Here is a 15,223-nt window from a genome sequence, read left to right as displayed (position 1 = left end):
TATGGATCGGTGACATCTATCTCACGCCGGAGGCAGATGACGGAGATGTCGTCAACTCCGTGTTACCACCCATTCACTCTTCTCTTGCACTGTCACATTTCCATCTACAAATGCCAAAAGTCGACCTACCAGCGCCAACCATCATGACCACAGAGACCTTACCCAGCCGCAGGAGGTCTGCTCGGATAGGTATGTATCTTTCTCTACTGCGAAAAGCCTAAAGTTTACATGTCACAGCACCACGAGCATCCCTTCCTTCTGATAGCCCTTCAGTGAGTGACATCATCCCTGTATCTTCTTCTCCTGTACTGTCTTAACTGCATCAGACATCTATGCCACCTCCCAGCATCCCAACTCCTTTGTCTCTGAACAGATCCTCGACTCGTCTCCCGCCCCCTACTCTCACCTCGACTTCTCGCCTTCCTCCCCCTTCTCCTTCGCGCGCCCGCGCCGCTCAACTGGAATCGAGCAACTCTGTCACTTCCTCTTCAAGCAAATTTGATGAAGTACGTTTTGCAGAATACGTTATCACTCCATGGTAAGCTTTCCCCTTCCATTCGGACCACAAGCTGAAGCCGAGGCATTTCTCACCATATCCTCTCCCAGCTCTCGAATCGTCTGGGAACTTGATTATGACCAGAATTACTAATACATCGTCTATAACTGTCCCATCTGAATTGACATCTACCGCGAGGAAGAGAAAAACCTCAATGGCTCCTCCTCCAGATCCCAAAAGAATGACGCCTGATCCCATCTCGAAACAGGTAGAGGATCATAGTGGACAATCGCTCGGAAAACTCTATGTTTGTGATGTATGTCCAATATCATTTGTAGAAAATGACTTTGACAATCAGTTATGTTTTAAATACTTTCGTACTAAACCCGCATGGCAGCAACACTACGTGAGTCCACTCTCATTGGTGAGGGAGACTAACGAGGGTAGACATCCTGCGATCTGCTTCAGCCTCCGGGAAAGAGAGTTTATCAGAAAGGTAGTTATTCGATTTACCAAGTGGACGGTGCGGAGGCGACTGTATGTTTTCTCGTAAATGTGTCATTCAAATAGCTGAACAGAAGCTGTATTGCCAGAATCTTAGTCTATTCGGAAAGCTGTTCATCGATGTCAAAGTGAGCTCGAATTTCTTAATGACATGCATGACACAAGCTAATATATAGTCGTTGTTCTTCCATGTCAGTGACGATGTTGAAGTTGTGAGTAATATTGATGATCCAGGTAGAACACTTCTTGTTCTATGTTCTCTGCGATGCGGCCACTTCGAAACGAGACCAGGTTATGGCTTTCTTCTCAAAGGTTCGTCGTCTCTTTCTTGATGTCCGGCATCCCGCTGTCCAAACTCATTCCCTATGATCGGATCAAATGGGAAAGGCAAGGGAGACCGTTCCTGTGGTATCCAAGATATGTGACCTCGTACCTGACGACCAGGAAAAGTACTCCTACGACGACTATAATCTCGCCTGTATCATCACTTTCCCTCAATATCAATCTCGTGGATTTGGACGTTTACTCATGGAATTCAGTGAGTCATCCCCTCCCTACTCTTTATGAGAAGACCCTCAACGGTCATTTTTGTATGTGTGTAAATGTCATACTGACTCGCAGGTTATCACCTCACCCTTCATCCTTCCACCCGTCCTGCTTCTGGCTCACCTGGAACGCCCGAGCGCCCTCTATCTGACCTAGGTCTGAAGAGCTACACTTCCTATTGGAACTCCGTCATTCTTCGGTTCTGTCGCACCCTCCTCCCTCCCGATCCTCCACAGACATCCAAAGCCACTCGAACCAGTAGACCTCGAAGGAGTATCGCGTTAAAATCTCAGGAGACTGTGGTGAATGTGAACGGCGTCGGTAAGCTTCTCATCTGTAATCATCACCTTTCACATCGCACACAGAAACATGAGAAATCAAATTTAGATGGACTCAAGACGAGCAGTCAGATACAAAGGAGATGTCGTTGGCTCGCTAAGCTAACACCCAGACCTAGTCAAAATACCCGATGGAAACGGACAAGCCATCCGTCTTACCCTTTCCCAAATGTCCCAAGCATGTCATATTCGACTAGACGACACCATCTACGCTCTGTCCGAGCTTGGTTTTCTACGACATCGACGAACTCACGATAAGCATCAAAACACACCAGGAGAAGAGAAGGGGGACTGGGATAATGTCGAGGTGGTGATCTCTAGGGCGATGGTGGATGATATGTGGGTGAAATGGAGAGTCAAGGATCGCGGTGTGTTGGATGAGAGCTGTGTTTTGCCATGAACAATATCGTTCGATCGTGTGTTCTATCGACTGATTCACTGTCCTCCGTCTCTCAACCCCTCCTCCGATCACATCGGCTAGCAAACTGCCTTCTTCTAAGACTTTCTCGCGTTCCCACCCTATATGAAATGCGTGAGAATAGGATGGGGCGATACGGCGAGACGATCGAGGCGAGACGATCGAGGCGAGACAGGAGGAGGATAAGACGATTTCTAGAGAAGTGATGGGGACGAATGACGCGGTTTGGAGTGTGAACGTGTGAACGTGGGATCGCTTACACCGGTTGGAAGGGTCAGAACGAGGCTGTGTGGAGATTTCACAGCTTTTCGAAGAAAGGAGAAAGTGTGAACGGGCAATTTGACATCATCTCACCTCTCCCATCCATTGTTCCAACTCCAAAGGCTATGTCTTCTAGACAAACTTTCTCATCCCTTCTTGCCTGATGTTACCTCTGGGATGTCCGAGTATGCAGCTTTAGCGTTTCCACCTTTCAACTACCCCGATTATATCTTGTAAAGTCTATTCTTCTCATGAGCAGGGAAGGGCATAAATAGCAGGGAGGATGACATACAGTGGTAACTTCCCCACGCTGCTTGGTATTGCTCACCAAGTCAAAGACTCCAGGTAGCTAATCATGTCGTCTACAGATGGGGCCGGCCCAAGCTCAACAGTTTCCAGATCACCGCCATGTTACTCACTACAGCCCAAAAGGACGTTGAAAAGGCCTTGAAGCGCTTGATTCAATTGAGCAGATGGTAAGAGTGCGGGTGGAGGAAAGTACTGATCCACAATGGACAGTCCAATCTCGCACTGATTCACATGCAAGCTTGCAGGAGGCAAAGAGTGATTCAAAACGGTGGCTGGAAGGTCTGCAGGATGCTTCACAGGCACTAGCAGACGGGGCAGCCCGTGAAGGAGGGTCAGTTGCAGACAACTCTGGGCTCAAAATGAAGTTCTTGACCCAAAATGTCTATGGTCATATGGCATTGCTTGAAAGCTGTGTTCCTCCCACCAATGAGATCACCCCTGAGTCTGCAACACAACTATGCCAGACACTTGGAAGTGTAGAAGACTTAGTGAGCTCAATCCTTTCAAATGAAGATACAGAGAGGACTTGTACTCTGTCCACATACATTATGCGGAAGGCTATTGCTGAGAGTGTTACAACCTGAAAGCAAGGCAGTGACGAGGACTCAACTTCAGAGGACTATAACAATGAAAGCAAGTGATACTGTAGAATGGATTGGATGATGACAAAGAGCACCCCAGTGCCAAGGAAGAGTTATATTGGAAGTCACTTAAACAAAGTCTGTAAGTGTAGAGAGCACAAAGAGGGTTGTGTAATGCATACGCCTAAAGGGTGACGCGCACTAGGCTCTTGTGCTAAAAGATCCAATGCTCAGCTTGTAGTATGAGCTGAGACCCTTGATAAACTGCTTGCACTGCGACCAAGATTCGAGATTTATGACAGGTTGTGTCACAGGGGGGCTGTCACAGAGGTGTAATGATACTGGAAATACACTGACTTGATTGCAGGTTGAATCAAATCCAATGGAATCTATGGAAGTCTATGTGTTCCTGTCATAACCCTCTGTTATGACACTGCACAGAGGCAGGTCATACATGATGATGTGGCATTATAAAAGTAGTATCAGTGTTAAGCCTGGCTGTCTTGAAGTAAAGACAACAGGTGGACGAGTGAGGAAGAGAGAGGAGTGGATGACAAGGTAATGAAGAAGGATAGAGAGAGAGTGGAGCTTTGATACACTGGACGAGATTACTTACTGACAAGGAGAGAGTCCAAGATGATGATGACAAGAGCGTGTCCGATGACAATAATAGTGTCACAGGGTTGGTTCTTCCTTCGTTTCCTAGGACCGACGGCCAATAACTTCGTGGGCTATGACACTTAATAGGCTTGTTCTTCGTAGTATGGGTGGTGACAATAACTTCTGGGTGTAATAACTTCGTAGTCTACTAACTTCTATCACTAAGACAACAACCAGAGATCGTCAAAGATCCCTGGGAACTTCGGTCCTTAAGTACTTCGTTCTTCCCTAACTTCGCCAATGCAGAACTTCGTTCAACCCGAGTCCCCGAGCTTCATACCTCGCGAACTTTGTCCCCAACGAAGTTCGTGCCTCCCTAACCTCATATCTCCCTAACTTCGTATCCCACGAACTTCGTATCTCACTAACTTCGTATCTCACTAACCTCCTACATGACTAACTTCGTCCTCGACGAAGTTAGCCTCCTAATACCCTCGTGGGTGGTGAAGTTCATGAGAACTGGGTCGTTGATGGCAAATTGATGTCCAAAGGAACTTTGTTTGATGGGAAAAGGATGATGTCACGCGGCGCCACGTGACAAATAGGGCCCAAGGTATTGAAGAGATTGAGGCTTGGGGCCTATGTTGAGGACAAGGTTGAAGTCGAGGTTAGTATCAAGGACTTGGTCAGTGATTGGTGAAAATGTATGATAATTGATCTCTGAAGTCTACAGAGGGTCTCAGGGGGCCTGCTCCGCAGGCCACCGGATTTCTAGCGCCTTCCTATGCTTATCATTGCTCTGCTATGATACATTTGGCTCTTCCCTATGTCCCGCATTGCTATCCTCTGAAATCCATCGAGTCTGGTCGGAGGTCTGCATGCATTGCGGTGCAAGTACATGTCTTGCACGGCAGCGCTTGCTATGCGTCGAGAGACGATTGTAGGTTATCGGTGCCTATCAAAGAGTATCACCGGTGAGCAAAGGTTATCAAATGTTATCGGTGGTTGTCGGTTGGTGACGGAGTTACTCGCAGTTTGTGGGAGCAATGAGTTATGGTTGGGTTGAAGGGCTTCAGGTGGTTTGTTCAGAGATCATGGGACTTGGTGTTACAAGCTGGCTTACCAGGTTGTAACAGTACCCCCCTCTTCAAAAATTTGTTTGTATGCATTATGCATTGAGCCTATGAAGTGCTTTGAAGCATGGTCTTTGCATGGGGAGGTGGGTGGGCCTTAGTGGTTGTGTGGTGGAGTGTGGTGGAGTGTGGTGGAGTGTGGTGGAGTGTGGTGGTGTGTGGTGGTGTGTGGTGGTGTGTGGTGGTGTGTGGTGGTGTGTGGTGGTGTGTGGTGGTGTGTGGTGTGCATGTGTGGCAGAAATTCCGTGAGGACTGGAAAGTGCCACAATGGTAGGTGCCACCGCTTTTCGAAGTCGGAAGCAAAATAATGTTATCTCTTGAGAATATTAGAACTAAGAGACCCAGTATGATGTGGCCACCAGCAAAAATTGTAAGTCATATGCATAGTGTCACGGCCGTCGAACAACTATTTCTTAATAGACCGACGGTCGACGAACCTCGGCTAACTTCACGCTCTGAGTCGATGTCTCACCCAACCAGGAGGGCGCAGACGTCGAAAGGGGTGTAACTACGGCGTACGTCGGCGTAGTTACTCTAACTAGGGTTTTGTTCTACTGATGGCGATGTATCTTGATTTATAGCTATCTCTATCTGTCTTTCACTACTGACAACAATCAAGGATCGCTGAAGAACTTCAGCGATCTTCTCAGCTAATATTATCTACTCCTCCTAGACGTTCATCCAACCCTCTCGCGCTTTGACGTACTTCAACGCACTTCGTCCAACTTCCCCGAGCCCTCGGCCATCCTCTTCCTCCTTCGACTAACTCCGCCTAACATCGCCGCACTTCTGCTCCCATTGTCCCTACTTAGCCTAACTCCGCCTAACATCGCCGCACTTCTGCTCCCATTGTCCCTACTTAGCCTAACCCCGTCTAACTTCGCCGTACTTCTGCTCCCATTGTCCCTACTTAGCCTAACTCCGTCTAACTTCGCCGTACTTCTGCTCCCATTGTCCCTACTTAGCCTAACTCCGTCTAACTTCGCCGTACTTCTGCTCCCATTGTCCCTACTTAGCCTAACTCCGTCTAACTTCGCCGTACTTGGTGTCAGAAGTCCTGAGTTACGTGTATAGTAAAGAGGTTAAGGCGTGATGGGGTTTTGATGGCCAAAGGAGGGTCATTGTTGGTGGAGTAATCGAGGTGTCACGACGTAGTTCGTGACATTGTTGAACACATTGGTACTCATGCGTGTAGGTTGAAGTTACCAGCCTCGATGGCTAAGCTTCATGATGTTTTTCATGTGTCGTTGTTGTCACGGCCGTCAAATAACTTCTTTCCAATAGACCGACGGTTGACGAACCTCGGCTAACTTGGTGATTCTAGCGCGATGTCTCACCCAACCAGGAGGGTGCAGACGTCGAAAGGGAGGTAACTATGACGTACTTCGGCGTAGCTACTCTTTCTAAAAGGGGTTTTTACTTGTCACAATCGTCGTTTCTTCTCCTCTACTGACCGACAGTCGACAAACCTCGGCTAACTACGTCGTAGTGGGGCGTCGGTGTCTCACTGGGACAGGGTACTCGTCGGGGACCTACGGCTAACTTTGCCGTAGTAATACGTCGAGTGGTAAATGATAAGATGATCGTTGATGAACTGTGGCCAACTTCGCCGTGGTACGTCGAACTGCTCGATGGTAGCTCTCCTTAACTCGAAGGTTGTAGCTACTGAATATATCACTCGCTACTGACAACAATCAAGGATCGCTGAAGAAGTTCAGCAATCTGTAAACTATCTATACTCCCCCTCTCTTCTCATAGAACGTCCCTCAACCCCTGTACAGCCTCGCGCTCAGTCCTCTTCGTTCAACTTCGCCGTACCTCGCCATATCCCCGATATCCTACTCCGACTAACCTCGCCTAACTTCCCCTACTCCACTCTCCCTCGGTTTCTTTCCCCTAACTTCGCCGTAGTTCTCCGTTAGGCGGGGTTGTCGTGACAAATAATCCCTAGGTTCTCGTAACTTCGTTGTAGTTGGTCTCAGTGGTTCGGGGTGGTGGTGGATAGTGGTTCGGTGATGGTGAAAGGAGGGTCGGTGATGGTAGTTGTCAGGGATGTCACGACATGGTTCGTGACATTACTGATGGCGATGTATCTCGATTTATATTGTAGCTATCTCTATCAATCTTTCACTACTGACAACAATCAAGGATCACTGAAGAACTTCAGTGATCTTCTCAGCTAATATTATCTACTCCTCCTAGATCTTCACCCTACCCTCTCGCGCTTTGACGTACTTCGACGCACTTCCCCGAGTCCCCGGCCGTACTTCGTCCCCCTTTGACTAACCCCGCCTAACATTGCCGCACTTCTGCTCCCATTGTCCTTACCTACCCTAACTTCGTCAAACTTCACCGTACATCGGATCCCCATTGTCCCTACTTAGCCTAACTCCGTCTAACTTCGCCGTACTTCTACTCCCATTGTTCCTAGATACCCCTAACTCCGTCTAACTTCGCCGCACTTCGCCGCACTTCGCCGCACTTCGCCGTCCTTATGCTCCAGACCCCTGCATACCTTATTCACCCGTTGTACTTCGCCGTAGTTGGTCTCAGATGTCCTAGGTTACGTGTAAGGTGAAGAGGTTAAGGCGTAATAGAGGTTTTGATGGTCAAAGGAGGGTCGTTGATGGTGGGATATTCGAGATGTCACGACGTAGTTCGTGACAACTCTCGTAGATTCTTTGGACGCGGGAAAGAGGTGATAGCGTCAATGTATCCTGGATTCACCAATACTCCACAAGAAGATACCACAAATCCCAGGAATACCACTTAATCTCTCTCAAACTCGCACTTACTAGCCTTCACATAAAGACTCGCCTTCCGTAGCACCTCGAACACCTTCGTCGTAGTTTCTCGTAGCTCTTCTAACGTATTTCCATATATGAAAATATCGTCAATGTAGACTATTACTCCATTCCCTAGCAACTCTCTAAACACTTTGTTCAGGAAATGTTGGAAAACAGCTGGGGCATTTTGTAGCCCATCACGAACAACAAGAGACTCGAACATACCGTACTGTGCCCTAAACGCATTTAGGTGTTCATGTCCCTCTGTCACCCTCAGTAGCTGGTATGCCCCAATCAAATCCAATTTGCTGAAGTGCCTTGCCTTTCCAAGCTCTTTGGTGATTTGACCTATCAATGGTAGAGGGTATGTGCCTGGTATTGTCGCTTCGTTTAGCTTTCGATAGTCGAGGACCATTCGCCATTGGAATGCTCTTACATTGACAATGCATCAACTCCAGATCTACTTGCATGAGATACAATCCTTTAGAGAAGACCTCAAGGGTACCATTGCTTTGCTCTCTAGGATAGCTGACTTCTACCAAACAACCCATGTGCATGTAACAGAAGAGTGCATAGAGCAGTATGTGACAAGAAGACAGCTTGGATATGAGGAACTGGGACTCCGTCCTGAACCTAGCGAATGGTAGGCGACAGGCGCGATCGTACGGGATTCCTCAACTCTATTCCGCGTATTGGAGAGCTGCTTGATTCATGAGATGTTCTTAGTTTGATGCAGCAGGTGAGAAGGATTGTGTGCAGAAGAGACTGCTGTTTTCTTTGACAGGTACATGTCAAAGACGTCGTTTCTTCTTCTCTACTGACCGACGGTCGACAAACCTCGGCTAACTACGTCGTAGTGGGGCGTCGTTGTCTCACTAAGACAGGGTACTCGTTGAGGAACTACGGCTAACTTCGCCGTAGTGATTCGTCGAGTGGTAAACTGATAAGATGATCGTCGATGAACTACGGCTAACTTCGCCGTAGTACGTTGAACTGCTCGGTGGTAGCTCTCCTTAATTCGAAGGTTGTAGCTACTGAATATATCTCTCGCTACTGACAACAATCAAGGATCGCTGAAGAAGTTCAGCGATCTGTAAACTATCTATACTACTCCTCTCTTCTCGTAGAATGTCCCTCAACTCCTGCACTGCCTCACGCTCAGTCCTCTTCGTTCAACTTCGCCGTACCTTCCCCTGTTCTGCTCTCCCTCGGTTCCTTTCCCCTAACTTCGCCGTAGTTCCCCGCTAGGCGGGGTTATCGTGACAAATCCCCTCTTGGTTCTCGTAACTTAGCCGTAGTTGGTCTCAGTGGTTCGAGTGGAGGTTGGTAGTGGTGAAAAGGAAGGTCGGTGATGGTGAAAGGAGGGTCGGTGATGGTGGTTGTCAGGGATGTTACGACGTAGTTCGTGACAGTCGCCCCCTCCTTAGGCGCGAACGTCCTCGTGAGCTTCGTATGCATGTAATGAAGAAAAAAAGACACTCAGCAGGTTGCAGGAAACACAATTTGTCATATAACGGTTGCTGGTAGATGATACCATGGTTTGTTGTTAATCGGACAGTAAACTTCGTCGAAGTTCATCGTGGTTGCTTGTTGTTACCCTGTGGTAGTTACATTGTAAGTGAGACAGAGGATTTGGGGTACAACAAACCTCGTCGAAGTTCGTCAGCGTATCCCTAACTTATATGAATGTGAGACACGTAGCGTGGGAATTCTGATCGTCGCCATGGTGTTTGTTGTCGCTGAGACAACTTGTTATGCGAAGTTACCAGCGCCCTGACGATGAGTAGTCGTATCAGTCATACTAAATACTCAGTACTTCGGTGTCACGGCCGTCGAACAACTATTTCTTAATAGACCGACGGTCGACGAACCTCGGCTAACTTCACGCTCTGAGTCGATGTCTCACCCAACCAGGAGGGCGCAGACGTCGAAAGGGGTGTAACTACGGCGTACTTCGGCGTAGTTACTCTAACTAGGGTTTTGTTCTACTGATGGCGATGTATCTTGATTTATAGCTATCTCTATCTGTCTTTCACTACTGACAACAATCAAGGATCGCTGAAGAACTTCAGCGATCTTCTCAGCTAATATTATCTACTCCTCCTAGACGTTCATCCAACCCTCTCGCGCTTTGACGTACTTCAACGCACTTCGTCCAACTTCCCCGAGCCCTCGGCCATCCTCTTCCTCCTTCGACTAACTCCGCCTAACATCGCCGCACTTCTGCTCCCATTGTCCCTACTTAGCCTAACTCCGCCTAACATCGCCGCACTTCTGCTCCCATTGTCCCTACTTAGCCTAACCCCGCCTAACATCGCCGCACTTCTGCTCCCATTGTCCCTACTTAGCCTAACCCCGTCTAACTTCGCCGTACTTCTGCTCCCATTGTCCCTACTTAGCCTAACTCCGTCTAACTTCGCCGTACTTGGTGTCAGAAGTCCTGAGTTACGTGTAGAGTAAAGAGGTTAAGGCGTGATGGGGTTTTGATGGCCAAAGGAGGGTCATTGTTGGTGGAGTAATCGAGGTGTCACGACGTAGTTCGTGACAGTCGCCCCCTTCTTTAGCCGCGAACGTCCTCGTGAGCGATTACACCTCTGTCGTGGCAAGAGAACTTAGCAGCGTAGTACCCCATTCTCTCCCTCCCCATGACCATCCTCCACTCTTCTGCTCTTTGCGCCGCACTTCGTAGTTGGGCCTCCTTTCACTCCAGAACCCGACAATGAGACTCCCCTAACTTCGTCGAGGTTTGCCGTAAGAAGCCCTGTGTCTTTTGTAGGTGAGACACGCTTCCTGAATGGCAGCCGAACAACACCGTTGTTTGTCGAAGTAACCCTCGCTTATATTGAGATGAGACACTATAGCGTGGGAATTTTGATCGTCCCTGCGATGCCTTTTGTTGATGAAACGCGAAGTTTGCTGCATGTTGACGACGAGGGGTTAGGTTTGATTATACTAAATACTGAGCAGTTCGTCGAGCTTCTCTCTTTTTCCCATCTGCTTTCAAAACTTTCTATCTCTCTTACCTAGAAAACAGATTTGTTACCTTGAATCATCGCCTCGAGTTTTATTCTCATTTAAATATCTTAACGTCATGGCCCCTTCTACTCCTACATCTAACCCTTTCGCCGCCATGAGGAACTCTGGTGGTATGGTGTCGTCTGCTCGTGAGTTATTCCTCGACACTTACCTTACTTCGCCGGACTTGGCTGATGTTCAGTTTCCTTCGGCGACAGATCTCGCCAAGTCTCCTCCCTCGGCCTCGGCACCCTTTCTTTGGGGGAGCCGTCTGGCGATGTCCCGCCTCCTCGCTCCGCTTCTCCTCCCGCCGGTCCTCCCGCTGGTTCTCCCTCTGCTTCTCCTCCTCCTGGTTCTCGCTCTGCTTCCCCTCCTGCCGCCAGCCCTCGCCGCAGGACGCCCGCCTTTCGTCCTGGTGAGTCTCCGTCCTCCTCCGACCAGGAGTCGCTCAGTGGTTCGGAGTCGGACGATCAGTCAGACTTCGAAGGAAAAGGGGGTGATTATAGTGATGAGGATGATAGAATCGTGTCGGAGGGTGAAACCGAGTTAGAGGAACACTCGGATGATGATATGGTGGCGGTTAGTGTAGAGGACAACAACGTAGATAGTCCTGAGCGTGAGTTCTTCGTCCAACCTCTCACACCTTCGCCGAACTTGGCCTTGTTTATCTGCTCTTTAGCTCTCCAAGACATTGCTAACTCGCAGCCGCTCCTGCCCCTCCCCCTGCTCAAATTGTGGGCCAGAAACGGCGCCGTTCCCTCTCCTCTTCTTCTTCTTCCTCTTCTTCTTCTTCCTCTTCTTCTTCTTCCTCTTCTTCTTCTTCCTCTTCTTCTTCCTCTTCCGGGGTTCTCCCCCCCCCCAACGCCATCGCCGCTGCCGCCGCTGCTGCCGCCGCCCGCTCTGCCGCCGCCATCGCTCCTGCTGCCGCCGCCGGTCCTGCTCCCGCCGCCGGTCCTGCTCCCGCCGCCCCCGTCGCTGCTCCCCCCCCTTCTCCCAGATGAAGAGATCACTGCGGGAAGAAGAGTACTTGTGGGAGAAGATGAAGTCCGAGCCTTGGTCGTTGGATCGCGGTTGGTGTTGACGAAGCGTGTGATCGTTGCCGGTGAGTCCACCTATTCGTACTACGCCGAAGTTACTCCTGCTAATTAGTAGACGTGAGATTATCACGTATAATCGTCCAAAACTGGCCCTGCCTCAAGGCAGTCAGGCCACACAACAAGGCCCTCCGTTGTGCTTCATGCACGTCTGGCCCCTGCTCCTTCTGTCCCGTTTCCTCTGCCCGGGACATCCCGCCCCGTCCCTTCGACGCTTCTCCTCTCCCCCCTCCCCAGACTCCAGCGTCTGTCCCCCGTTCGCGGGTACCGTCTTCGTCTCTCCGGTCGGTTCGCCGTACTTCGCCGGACCTCCGCCCGTCGCCTCCGTCGCCGTCGCCCTTCGCTCCTGTGGCCGGCCCATCACGTCTCCCGGCTGTTCCTCCTTCGTCTTCTCGCCGTCCTTCGGCCTCTGCTCCTTCGGCCTCCCGTCCTTCGGCCTCTCGTCCTTCGGCGCCACGTCCGTCCTCTCCAGTGGTAGCTTCTCCTCCGGCTCACAGCACCCGAAGTCGGCGTCCTTCTGTTCCTCCGGCCTCTTCGGCGGCCCCTCCCGTCACCCCTCCCTCTGCTTCCCAGAAGACACCGAAGTCATCTAAAGGGAAGGAGGTTGCCTTCAATGATGGTGATGTGGAAAATGAAGATACTCAGCGTGCTGGTCCCTCTGCTCCCCGGTTGTCCCTCGTCCACCCTCGTATCTCCCTGGACGTCCGTATTCCTGAGGACGAAAAGGAACTCGCCACTTATCGTTCTCTCGTCCTCGGTCTCACTACTCAGCTTGAGGCCGCCCGAAATGATACATCTCTCCTGCTTGACTTCTCTTCTCGTCAAGCTAACGCTTTAAACAATCTTACTGCGGCGTTAGTAGATGTAGTCAACACTGGGGCTCTGGACGACGAAGCAAGGACAAGGTTAGCGGACGTCTCTCGCCGAAGCCTTACTGAGATAGCCGATGTTCGCCGAAGACTGTTCGACACCCCCTTCCTAGTCACTCCTATGGCGTATGAGCCACCACCGTCCCTTGACTGGTTAGGTCGCCGTAGTAATTCTCGTGTCCCAGCTTCAGCCCAGACTGCTCTCGACCTCCTCAGTCTTCCCTTCGAGTGTCTACGGACCATACGTTCTCTGTGGAGGACCCCGAGCATGCAAGCTGCTCGAGATGTCCAGGACTTCGGTGACTTCTTTGGGGCTATGAATCGGGCATGGAATGCTTCTCTCTCTACTGCGTTCCCGTCTGAGACTCTCGATCTACCTTCGGTCATCGGTAGCCTCCACACCAATCCCGCGGGACCGAGTAGATCGAAGGAGAAAGGAAAAGGAAAAGGTAAGGGTAAGAGTAAGGACAAGTGAGCGGTACGTAGCTGTAATCCTATGTTGTATGCAGTACGTTCTATCTCCTAGCCCTTCGCAGGCGCCCTTCCTTCGGCTTAGTAGGGTGAAGTTCGTGGAACTTCGCCAATATGTCATCAGCTCCATCGACGTTCTCCACTGGTTCCCATGATACTGAATCGTCTGTTCCTTCGTAACCTAACCACTCCACCAAGTACTCTAACTTTCCTGACCTCTTATTTACTCTAGAGTCCACGATATCCTTTACCTCCCAAGACTCTCCCACATTGTCTACTTCTACTGGCCCAGGTGGCTCAGCTTGCTGACCAGGAAATATTGGAGGGTGATAAGGACGGAGCAAGGAGACATGGAATACATCATGGATACCTGCCATCGTTCCTGGTAATTCCAATTTACAAGCATGAGAACCTACCTGCCGTACTACCTTGTACGGCCCACTTTGTTTAACATCTAACTTCTTCATTGGTCTCTTCGTCTTAATATTCTCTAACGACAGCATCACTAGGTCTCCTTCTGCGAAGTTCGGCGTGGTCCGGTGTTTCCTATTGTATCCTTCGGCGTACTTCTCATTAGCTTTCTCAATTCCTTCGATACAATCTTTGTGTATTTCAGTCAAGTCTTTTACCACCACCGTAGCAGCGGGCACTTCGACTTCGCTGGCCTTGATTTCTTCAGCCCATCGAGGGTGGTACCCATAGTTCGCATAAAATGGTGTCTTATTTATCGCAGAATGATGGGTGTTGTTGTAGGCGAAGCTAGCTCGAGCAAGCAGCTTCGACCAATCGTTCTGCTGATAAGAAGTGAAGATTCGAAGGTAGAGCTCTAAGGACTGGTTGGTTCGTTCAGTCTGTCCATCAGTCTGCGGATGATATGCAGTAGAGAGATGTAGTCTTATCCCGAGACTATCGGTCAAGTTCTTCCAAAATTTCGAGGTAAACTTCGATCCCCTGTCAGACACTATGTTCTCTGGTAGCCCATGCTGAGCTACCACATAGTCCATTATCAACTCGGATAGGCCAGCTGCGGTTAACTTCGTCGTAGTCGGGATAAAAATGGCCCATTTGGTCAACCGGTCCACCACTACTAAGATGGAATTGTATCCATGGGAATTCGGGAGCTCTTCAATGAAATCCATCGAAATGCTGGACCATGGCTTCGTAGCCACTTCCAGTGGTTTAAGCTCTCCATGGGGTCTCTGCCTGTTAGTCTTTGCTCTCTGACACACCGCACATCCAGCGATGTAATCTTCAACATCCTTCCTTACTCCAACCCAAACGTAGTCCCGTAGGACTAGCTCGAGAGTCTTCGCTGAGCCTGGGTGACCCGCTAGGACCGAGTCATGCCGCGTCTTCATTATCTTTAGTCGAGCATCGGCGTAGTTCGGCACATAAGTTCGACCATCGAACGTGAGGAACCCTCTTGAATTCCATCCCCCACGAAGTATTAAGGGGGACCGCGAGGTACGGCGTAGTTCGGTGACCGACTCTGGTTCCTGCACATTATCGTGACATGTCAGATGAGAGCACTTAGCACAGGTTACCCCCAGTAATTCTTCTCTAACCTCCTCCACCTCTTCGTCTTCCTGTATTCCAACTACCAAATCCATAGGATTAATAAGGTCACTCTCTCTTACTTCCTTCGTCCCTTGCAAAGCACGAAGTAGTGTTGTAACCCAGAGCTAGTGCCGTCGAGTTCGTCGAACTTCGGCAACCCTTGAATAAGTTGCTCTCCTGCACCATAGTACTTCCTTTTCCAGAGTGGTAGTCTGCTCTTCTCGATAGTCATCCGGCAGTGTAGC

The 15,223-nt window shown here is 49.8% G+C and overlaps 4 protein-coding genes across 4 annotated transcripts; 3 read left to right on the top strand and 1 right to left on the bottom strand.

Moving 5' to 3' along the window:
- Positions 1-143: 143 nt before the first annotated feature.
- TREMEDRAFT_64226 (uncharacterized protein) lies at positions 144-2,546 on the top strand (the record flags this gene model as incomplete). Its single annotated transcript, XM_007006476.1, has 13 exons — positions 144-189; positions 238-272; positions 327-538; positions 581-812; positions 855-902; positions 944-1,033; positions 1,078-1,128; positions 1,177-1,212; positions 1,235-1,312; positions 1,445-1,538; positions 1,622-1,867; positions 1,998-2,252; positions 2,446-2,546. 13 exons carry the CDS (start codon positions 144-146, stop codon positions 2,544-2,546), a joined length of 1,524 nt encoding a protein of 507 aa, XP_007006538.1.
- A 425-nt stretch (positions 2,547-2,971) lies between these two features.
- TREMEDRAFT_64225 (uncharacterized protein) lies at positions 2,972-4,197 on the top strand (the record flags this gene model as incomplete). Its single annotated transcript, XM_007006475.1, has 4 exons — positions 2,972-3,039; positions 3,111-3,360; positions 3,522-3,595; positions 4,080-4,197. 4 exons carry the CDS (start codon positions 2,972-2,974, stop codon positions 4,195-4,197), a joined length of 510 nt encoding a protein of 169 aa, XP_007006537.1.
- Positions 4,198-6,519: 2,322 nt separating this feature from the next.
- TREMEDRAFT_64224 (uncharacterized protein) lies at positions 6,520-7,557 on the bottom strand (the record flags this gene model as incomplete). Its single annotated transcript, XM_007006474.1, has 5 exons — positions 6,520-6,569; positions 6,641-6,664; positions 6,723-6,851; positions 7,039-7,147; positions 7,474-7,557. The coding sequence occupies 5 exons, from the start codon at positions 7,555-7,557 to the stop codon at positions 6,520-6,522; spliced, it is 396 nt and encodes a 131-aa protein (XP_007006536.1).
- A 3,506-nt stretch (positions 7,558-11,063) lies between these two features.
- TREMEDRAFT_64222 (uncharacterized protein) lies at positions 11,064-13,425 on the top strand (the record flags this gene model as incomplete). Its single annotated transcript, XM_007006473.1, has 6 exons — positions 11,064-11,136; positions 11,190-11,402; positions 11,466-11,603; positions 11,693-11,938; positions 12,027-12,089; positions 12,140-13,425. The coding sequence occupies 6 exons, from the start codon at positions 11,064-11,066 to the stop codon at positions 13,423-13,425; spliced, it is 2,019 nt and encodes a 672-aa protein (XP_007006535.1).
- Between the last annotated feature and the right edge of the window lie 1,798 nt (positions 13,426-15,223).

Source organism: Tremella mesenterica (assembly GCF_000271645.1).
Source record: "Tremella mesenterica DSM 1558 unplaced genomic scaffold TREMEscaffold_10, whole genome shotgun sequence".
NCBI classification, from domain to species: domain Eukaryota; kingdom Fungi; phylum Basidiomycota; class Tremellomycetes; order Tremellales; family Tremellaceae; genus Tremella; species Tremella mesenterica.
This window is presented reverse-complemented; position numbering and strand designations above follow the sequence as displayed.